Here is a 9,060-nt window from a genome sequence, read left to right as displayed (position 1 = left end):
CTCTTGCCCCCAATCCCTCCCAGCATCAGAGTCTTTTCCAATGAGTCAACTCTTCACATGAGGTGGCCAAAGTACTGGAGTTTCAGCTTCAGCATCATTCCCTCCAAAGAAATCCCAGGGCTGATCTTCAGAATGGACTGGTTGGATCTCCTTGCAGTCCAAAGGACTCTCAAGAGTCTTCTCCAACACCACAGTTCAAAAGCATCAATTCTTCGGTGCTCAGCCTTCTTCACAGTCCAACTCTGACATCCATACATGACCACTGGAAAAACCATAGCCTTGACTAGACGGACCTTTGTTGGCAAAGTAATGTCTCTGCTTTTCAATATGCTATCTAGGTTGATGATAACTTTCCTTCCAAGGAGGAAGCGTCTTTTAATTTCATGGCTGCAGTCACCATCTGCAGTGATTTTCGAGCCCCCCAAAATAAAGTCTGACACTGTTTCCACTGTTTCCCCATCTATTTCCCATGGAGTGATGGGACCAAGTGCCATGATCTTCGTTTTCTGAATGTTGAGCTTTAAGCCAACGTTTTCACTCTCCACTTTCACTTTCATCAAGATACTTATAGTTCCTCTTCACTTTCTGCCATAAGGGTGGTGTCATCTGCCTATCTGAGGTTATTGATATTTCTCCCGGCAATTCCGATTCCAGCTTGTGCTTCTTCCCGCCCAACGTTTCTCATGATGTACTCTGCATATAAGTTAAATAAGCAGGGTGACAATATACAGCCTTGACGTACTCCTTTTCCTATTTGGAACCAGTCTGTTGTTCCATGTCCAGTTCTAACTGTTGCTTCCTGACCTGCATATAGGAAACATTAAATGTATAATTCATTACATAAACATGAATTTTAAAAGCACTAGATGTAAATAAAAAGTAAGAAAATACATTTTTGAAGTTAATATTGTTTTAGATTATATGTATTCAGGCATCATCTTAACACAGCTGCTCTGGTTTTTAATGAAATTTTTATCTCAGAAACCAAAGTACTCCTGTTTACTTGTTAGTGATTCTTAAGGAATGCTGTTTAGCTTGGTAATTAAGAGTGCAAGTAGGTTCTTGAGTCAAACTGCCAATGTTCATACCTCAGTTCCACCCCTTATTATCTCTGTGTTCTTAGGAGAGTTATATAAGCTCTCTCTGCCTTGGTTTCTTCATGTATAAACCCACAAAGCATTGTTGTTAAGATCAGAAAAAAGTGCTTACTTACAATACTACCTACCATTAGTATGGTGTTTAAGAGTTACCATCTATTATTATCTTTTTTTCTTCATTTAAGACTTGCAAGAGAGAGCATCACTAAGACTTGTAAATGCTAATTTGTAAGGATATTTTTCAGTCCTTACTTACGTGCTCAGATCTGAGTCAGTAAAGAGAATTTTTCCAAACCCACTTCTTCCTGTTGGTTCAAAAGTTAGTTTTTGAAGAGCAATTTAAATTTTTAATGTTACAAATAAAAAACTTTGTTTTCTTTTTGTGAATAGTATTCATAACTAACCTAATTTTAAGTATCTCTATGTAATTTTTTTTTTAGCAATACTGAGAAGCTATTCTGTCTATTATACATGTTTTTTTAAAAGGAGATATAACCTAATTCTTACCTTCTAACCGTTAGTTTAATGAGAAGACAAGAGTTAGAAGTAATTTGAGAAATATGAGCATGCATAAACAAAGTACTGGGACTTCCCAGGTGGCTCAGACTGTAAAGAATCTGCCTGCAACGCAGGAGACCTGGGTTCGATCCCTGGGTTGGGAAGTTCCCCTGGAGGAGAGCATGACAGCTCACTCCAGTATTCTTGCCTGGAGAATCCCCATGGACAGAGGGGTCTGGTGGGCTATAGTTCATGGGGTCACAAAGAGTCAGACACAACTGAGCAACTAAGAATAGCATACCAGTACAGGAGATCTGGATTTGATCCCTGGATCAGGAAGATCTGCTGAGGAGGAAATAGCAGCCCACTCCAGTATTCTTGACTGGGAAATCCCATGGACAGAGGAGCCTAGTGGCTATAGTCCATGGGGTCACAGAAGAGTCAAACATGACTTAGCAACTAACACAGCAACAAAGTACAAAAATGAATAATGTTGTAATAAACTCCATGAACAGAAAGAAACAGACTAATGTGAAATATTGGGAAAGCCTTTTAGGAACAAGAGTAGTCTCTTATGAACAATTTGGAGAATGGTACATGGATTTTAGGAAGAAGGATATCAGTCAGTTCAGTCGCTCAGTCGTTTCCAACTCTTTGCGACCCCGTGAACAGCAGCACGCCAGGCTTCCCTGTCTATCACCAACTTCCAGAGTTCAGCTAAATCAATGTCCATTGAGTCGGTGATGCCATCCAACCATCTCATCCTCTGTCGTCCCCTTCTCTTCCTGCTCTCAATCTTTCCCAGCATCAGGGTCTTTTCAAATGAGTCAGTTCTTCACATCAGGTGGCCAAACTATTGGAGTTTCACCTTCAACATCAGTCCTTCCAATGAACACCCAGGACTGGTGGAAAAAGGAGTTTAGGATGGACTGGTTGGATCTCCTTGCAGTCCAAGGGACCCTCAAGAGTCTTCTCCAATACCACAGTTCAAAAGCATCAATTCTTCGGCGCTCAGCTTTCTTCACAGTCCAACTCTCACATCCATACATGACCACTGGAAAAACCATAGCCTTGAGTAGATGGACCTTTGTGGGCAAAGTAATGTCTCTGCTTTTGAATATGCTGTCTAGGTTGTTCATAACTTTCCTTCCAAGGAGTAAGCATCTTTTAATTTCATGGCTGCAGTCACCATCTGCTGTGATTTTGGAGCCCCCAAAAAAGTCTGCCACTGTTTCCCCATCTATTTCCCATGAAGTTTGGGACCAGATGTCGTGATCTTAGTTTTCTGAATGTTGAGCTTTAAGCCAACTTTTTCACTCTCTTTCACTTTCATCAAGAGGCTCTTTAGTTCTTCACTTTCTGCCATAAGAGTGGTGTCATTTGCATATCTGAGGTTATTGATATTTCTCCCAGCAATCTTGATTCCAGCTTGTGCTTCTTCCAGCCCAGCGTTTCTCATGATGTTCTCTGTATATAAGTTAAATAAGCAGGGTGACAATATACAGCCTTGACCTACTCCTTTTCCTATTTGGAACCAGTCTGTTGTTCCATGTCCAGTTCTAACTGTTGCTTCCTGACCTGCATACAGGTTTCTCAAGAGGCAGGTCAGGTATAGTCTTAACCTAAAAATCAAACAAATCCCATTTATATTTTTTTTACTTTTTAATTTCTTATTATTCTAGGCTTTGTTTTTCCTTTCAGAAATGCATACACACACAACCACAAATTTTTTGTCTTAACCTGGTTCATTTACAGTTTATCAGATTGGTTAACAGCTTTTGAATTTAACTCTTAGTTCTGCTACGTAGCTTTCTAACTTTAAATTGCTTTGATTCATTAAGCTTTATCTACATCGTGGGGACCGTGATGTCTTTTGAGGTTAACAGGAGAAGTGCTTGGCAAAGTGGCTGGCATTTAGTAAATGGTTAATTAAAATACACGTGGATATGTACAAGTTCTTGGTAATATGGAAAATAACTGTTGGCCATTTTTCTTCTTTCTTCTCACTTTTCTGTCTTTACTTTTCATCCTGCAGTCACCACCTCTCCACAAAGAGCATCGATGTCAGGTAGCATCAGTCAGAGTTAAAAAGAAAAAAATGTGACAATTCTGATCTTTCACAGACATCAGAGGCAGATGTCTGCCTCTGAGGCAGAACATAGGTTTTGCTTACTGTTTTTTGGTTCTGAGGCCAGCAACTATCAGATGCTTTTGTTATCTTTTATAGTGGACTACCCAATGTTATTATTCTTTGTTTACCAGCTGCATACATGCCTAAGTTAAACTCACCAGGTGTGACTTGGTAAAACGTTGCAATTTCTTTAACACGTTGCCAACCACTTTTTGAATTTTCAAGAAATTGACCTACTATTCTTTTCTTTGTTGTGTGTGGTGCTGGTGATGGGAATCAGATTCCATGACTGCCGAGGACTTCAGTTCTTACTGACAACACATATGGAAGAGCTCAGTAAGTTCCAGAAGCAAGTGAGAGAGGCTGTAAAAAACCTGGAGGGACCTCCATCTCGGCATGTTATTGAGTCTGCAACAATCTGCCATCTCCGACCAGTCAGACTTCCTCTCAACTGGTGGGTAATAGCAGAAATCACCTGGTGGACAGTGTCATTCCTTTGAGCTAGCTTTCTTCTGAGAGAAGAAACAGTGGCTCACATAAAACTTGTTTTCATTTGAATTCAGATAGAAATAGATATGTGTTGTTAATCTAACTTAAAAAATAAAAACCTCTCTAAGACCACATACCAGAGGACTATGTACTTTTTTTTTTTCTCTAAAATGGCATATTTTTTTGTAACGAAAATGTGAAGTATAAAATACTCAGCCTCTTTTAGAGATTACCTGATTGCCAGATATGTCTGTGACTCTTTCTCTCATAATTTTTTCTTTTCCAGCTGTGTCTTTTGTAAGGCTGATGAATTGTTCACAGAGTATGAGTCAAAACTATTTTCTCACACGTAAGTTCTCTGATAGAGTAAAATGAACATTTTACAAGAGTTGGCATATTTTGTGGGGGTTTTTTAATATTTATTTTTATTTATTTACTTACTTGGCTGCCCTGGGTCTTAGTTGTAACAGACAGGATCTTTTTAGTTGTGGCATGTGGGACCTAGTTCCCTGACAGGAATCGAGCCTGGGCCCTCTGCGTTGGGAGCTCAGTCTTAGCCACTGCACCACTAGGGATGCCCTAAGACTTGGTACTTTAATGTATAGGATTCATATTTTCCTCAAAGTAATATTTTTTCTCTCTCTTTTTCGATCAATTTATAAACGTTAGCATTTGACCATGTAACATGCTCAGTTTCCCCTTTGCTGAAGTTTACCCTGTAAATGTTCATGTCTTGTGTTAATAGTAGTATGTGTTAACTTGAAGGGAGGACACAGACTGTCCAGACAACAGATTTGAACTCAGATCCCTGCTCACTAATGCACGTAGTGGACTTCTCTCAGCCTCAAGATCCTCATTTGTAAACTGAAGATATGTATAACCATGACATTAGCAAAATTATCCTGATTTTACAAACATGGAAATTGAGAAAAGGCTAAGTTCTGATTGCCTCAAAAAAAAAAAAAAGAAAGTAAGAAGAAAATAGTGTACTTTCAGGTCATCTTATGGCCTTTTCTGTTTGTATGGTTGATAAGTGGTAATTTGTGTTTTGTATTTTAATTCTCAGAGTAAAATTTTAGCCTGGAATTTATAGCCAATTTTTACTGTGCCAGATTGCTCTTAAAAGAACACTGGTCAAATGTGTGATGTCTCAAGGCTCTGTGGTTTTTCCAAAGGCTTGCTAGCATGATCTTGTAGACATGACATTGAAAGTTGTCAATATTGTTGATGAAATAATTGTTTTTGACCTTGCTTTTCTGTTGATTCTGCCAATATCATTTTTACGGTACTTGCTACCCACTGACAGTAGTTATTGTGGTTTTCTTCTCAAACATCTTCAGAGTCAAAGGCCAGACTGCAATATTTGAGGAGATGATAGAAGATGAAGAGGGACTGGTAGATGATCGAATAACTACCACCAACCGTGGCCTGTGGGCAATAAGTGAGACAGAGCGATCTATGAAAGCACTACTGTCATTTGCAAAATCTCACAGATTTGATGTTGAATTCATTGATGAGGGAAGTAATTCAATGGATCTCTTTGAAGCTTGGAAGAAGGAATATAAGGTAACAGTTATTTAAATCTTCCTTCCACCTCTCCATTAATTTTAATTGCTACTTTCCTTTTTCTCTCTTCAATTTTTAAAAATCTGCTTCAGAAAGTTGAGGTGTCATAATTTATCTTTCCATGAAATGTAATGATTGTACTAATTAATAATAAATATACTAAAGAAATAAGCAATTTCTATTTATTAAATTGCTAAAAATAATAACTAAAATGAAATTTAAATGAAACCTTCTATTTAGCCTTGAAAGTATGTTATTCTTGTTTTAGCTTGACCTTACACTGCTATTCTTTGAAATCAGAGTATTACTTTGTTTCCTTTTTTGTTTTGTTTTGCTTTTGTTCTGTAAATAACAACCAAACATCAGCAACCTTGAAGACTGAACTTAGTAAATAGTTCTCAACATACAAGACTAGAAACCATTGCAATTAATAATGCATAAAGGGACCCTTCATATTCATACTTTAATAACTTCATGAAATTCTGTACTTGAGATTCTAGAATTTATTAATTTTGAATTTTCCTTTATATCAATTCAGTTCATGTCCGACTTTGTAACCCTATGGACTGCCCTACACCAGGCTTCCCTGTCCATCACCAACTCCCACAGCTTGCTCATACTCATGTCCATCGAGTCGGTGACGCCATCCAACTCTCTCATCCACTGTTGTCCCCTTCTCCTGCCTTCAGTCTTTCCTGGCATCAGGGTCTTTTCTAATGAGTCAATTCTTTGCATCAGGTGGCCAAAGTATTGGAGTTTCAGCTTCAGTGTCAGTCCTTCCAATGAATATTCAGGACTGATTTCCTTTAGGATTGACTGGTTGGATCTCCTTGCAGTCCAGTGGACTCTCAAGAGTCTTCTCCAACACCATAGTTCAAAAGCATTGATGCTTCAGCTCTCAGCTTTCTTTATCTTGATGATCCAAGTCTCAAATTCATACGTGACTACTGGAATTCTTTTTATGTAGATTTGTTAATCCCTTGTCCTATTTTGCAAGTGAGATGGGGAAGGAAATAAATAGGTTTTTGTTTAATTTATGCCATTATAATTCCATTTGATATCTTTTATTCATTTAAAGTTCTTCCTTTTAAAGCAGAATAAAAATTTCTCTCAAGAAAGAGAAGCTGTCTATCAGTTCATGTGTTTAATAGTTTAGGGAATGATACTTCTGTAGAGTCCAAAGTGTTGGTTTGTAGTAATTTTTTTCTCTTCACATTACTCTTCTAAAAGCAAAAGCATATTAACACCACTAATCACAGCAGGTCATGGAAGAAGACAGTACTGTATACAGTTTTCACTTGCCCCTGCAGTCTTCCTTTGAGCTCACATTAGCCACATATTCTGTGTCAGAGGAATGCTTATCACGCATTCACCCGGATCTTCGTACATTTTTTTCTCTGTGACATTGCAGAGTAAACCCTTTTAGACTGTGTAAATGAATGAGATACTGTTTCACACATCAGGATCTAACTTAGAGCATAATGTTATTGAAGACAGCATATCAAAAAATTTTATAATGACTGATACCATTTTTACAAATTTCAGAAACTTATATAACCAGATTGTTAAGTATGTGTAGATTAATATAACTCCAGTGAAAAGTACAGAATAATAAGTCCAGCTCAGAATAGTGGTTACCTCATCATTGGGGGTTGAAGGAACAATGTGTGAGGCAAGAGATCAAGGCAGTTGAGAAGGAACACAGAGGCTTTCTAAGGAGCTGACATTCTCTTTCCTGATTTGGATGATGCAGACTCAGTTGTGTATTTTAATATTTTCATTATCCTATATACATATTAAAATTGAGAATGTGAAATATTTTATAATAAAAAGTATTTCTTTAGAAAATAAAGCAGAGATTCCACCAGTCTAGTATTGAGCTCTAAAAATCTTTGATCCTACCAAGAAATCTTGGGATGTGCTGTTCCTTAGATTCTGAAGAAGCAATATACTCTAGTGTCCTGTGAAGATTATCCAGTCACACTTCATCCCCCTAATGGCCCAAGATTGCTTGCACCTTAGACCCTAATGAAAAAACTATTTATGTCTTAAGACCTCACTGAAGATTCTAAGTGATATTAACCAGTTTTAATTATGTGCTCTACCACTGTCTTTTCTGTTCCTTCAGTTGCTTCATGAATACTGGATGGCTCTGAGGAATCGTGTGTCTGCTGTTGATGAACTTGCAATGGCTACAGAACGACTGAGAGTCCGTGATCCTCGGGAGCCAAAGCCCAACCCACCAGTTCTTCATATCATTGAACCACATGAGGTAATCTACAAGTGAATCACAGAAAAGAGCACAGCAAATAGATAGTCACAAAAATCTGAGACACATAGAAGAGATCAGGACAGTGATGTTTTCAATAAATGTTCCCTGACTTCTCTTAGTTTGAGCCCTATGATGTTTCTGTTTTTGTAGGTCAAAGATGAGCAATTTCACATCTATTGTGTGCTTAGCATCACTGATTTGGTACATTTGCACGTTTATGTGTTTCTCTTTCATATTGCATATTCATCTATTCTTGAGCATTTTCTGTGTGCAAAAACCTGAAGATATTCTTGGTCAGTTTTTAGACATGTGTCCTGTTACCCCAGCATTTTCAGAACTGGAAAAGTCTTCCCCAAAGAGTGGCCAAGAACCTACCTTGCCCTGTTTTCCTTTGCTAAATGATGAACAGATATAGACAGGTTCAGTTCAGTTCAGTTGTGTCCAACTCTTGGCGACCCCATGAACCGCAGCACACCAGGCCTCCCTGTCCATCACCAGCTCCCAGAGTTCACCCAAACCCATGTCTATCGAGGCGATGATGCCATTCAACCATCTCATCCTCTGTCATCCCCTTCTCCTCCTGCCCTCAATCTTTCCCAGCATCAGGGTCTTTTCAAGTGAGTCAGCTCTTCACATCAGGTGGCCAAAGTATTGGAGTTTCAGCTTCAACATCAGTCTTTCCAATGAACACCCAGGATTCATCTCCTTTAGGAAGAACTAGTTGGATTTCCTTATAATCCAAGGGACTCTCAAGAGTCTTCTCCAACACCATAGTTCAAAAGCATCAATTCTTTGGCACTCAGCTTTCTTTATAGTCCAACTCTCACATCCATACATGACCATAGCCTTGACTAGACGAACCTTTGTTGGCAAAGTAAGATCTCTGCTTTTTAATATGCTGTCTAGGTTTGTCATAACTTTCCTTCCAAGGAGTAAGCGTCTTTTAATTTCATGGCTGCAGTCACCATCTGCAGTGATTTTGGAGCCCAGAAAACTTGACAGGTTAC

The 9,060-nt window shown here is 38.5% G+C and overlaps 1 protein-coding gene across 2 annotated transcripts in view; it reads left to right on the top strand.

Annotated features, from left to right (window-relative positions):
* Positions 1–9,060, top strand: part of SHPRH (SNF2 histone linker PHD RING helicase, E3 ubiquitin protein ligase) — a 91,030-nt gene that overhangs the window by 51,143 nt on the left and 30,827 nt on the right. For both annotated transcript variants that reach the window (XM_010851496.1, XM_010851497.1), the window contains exons 19-22: positions 4,007–4,180; positions 4,502–4,564; positions 5,556–5,781; positions 7,910–8,053. In XM_010851496.1, coding sequence (XP_010849798.1) covers positions 4,007–4,180; positions 4,502–4,564; positions 5,556–5,781; positions 7,910–8,053 — 607 coding nt within the window. The remainder of the gene's footprint in view (positions 1–4,006; positions 4,181–4,501; positions 4,565–5,555; positions 5,782–7,909; positions 8,054–9,060) is intronic.

The sequence above is a fragment of the Bison bison genome, unplaced genomic scaffold, assembly GCF_000754665.1.
Source record: "Bison bison bison isolate TAMUID 2011002044 unplaced genomic scaffold, Bison_UMD1.0 scf7180017864303, whole genome shotgun sequence".
Classification (NCBI taxonomy): Eukaryota; Metazoa; Chordata; class Mammalia; order Artiodactyla; family Bovidae; genus Bison; species Bison bison.
Note: the sequence above shows the minus strand (reverse complement) of the source record. Positions and strands in the feature narration are given on the sequence as shown.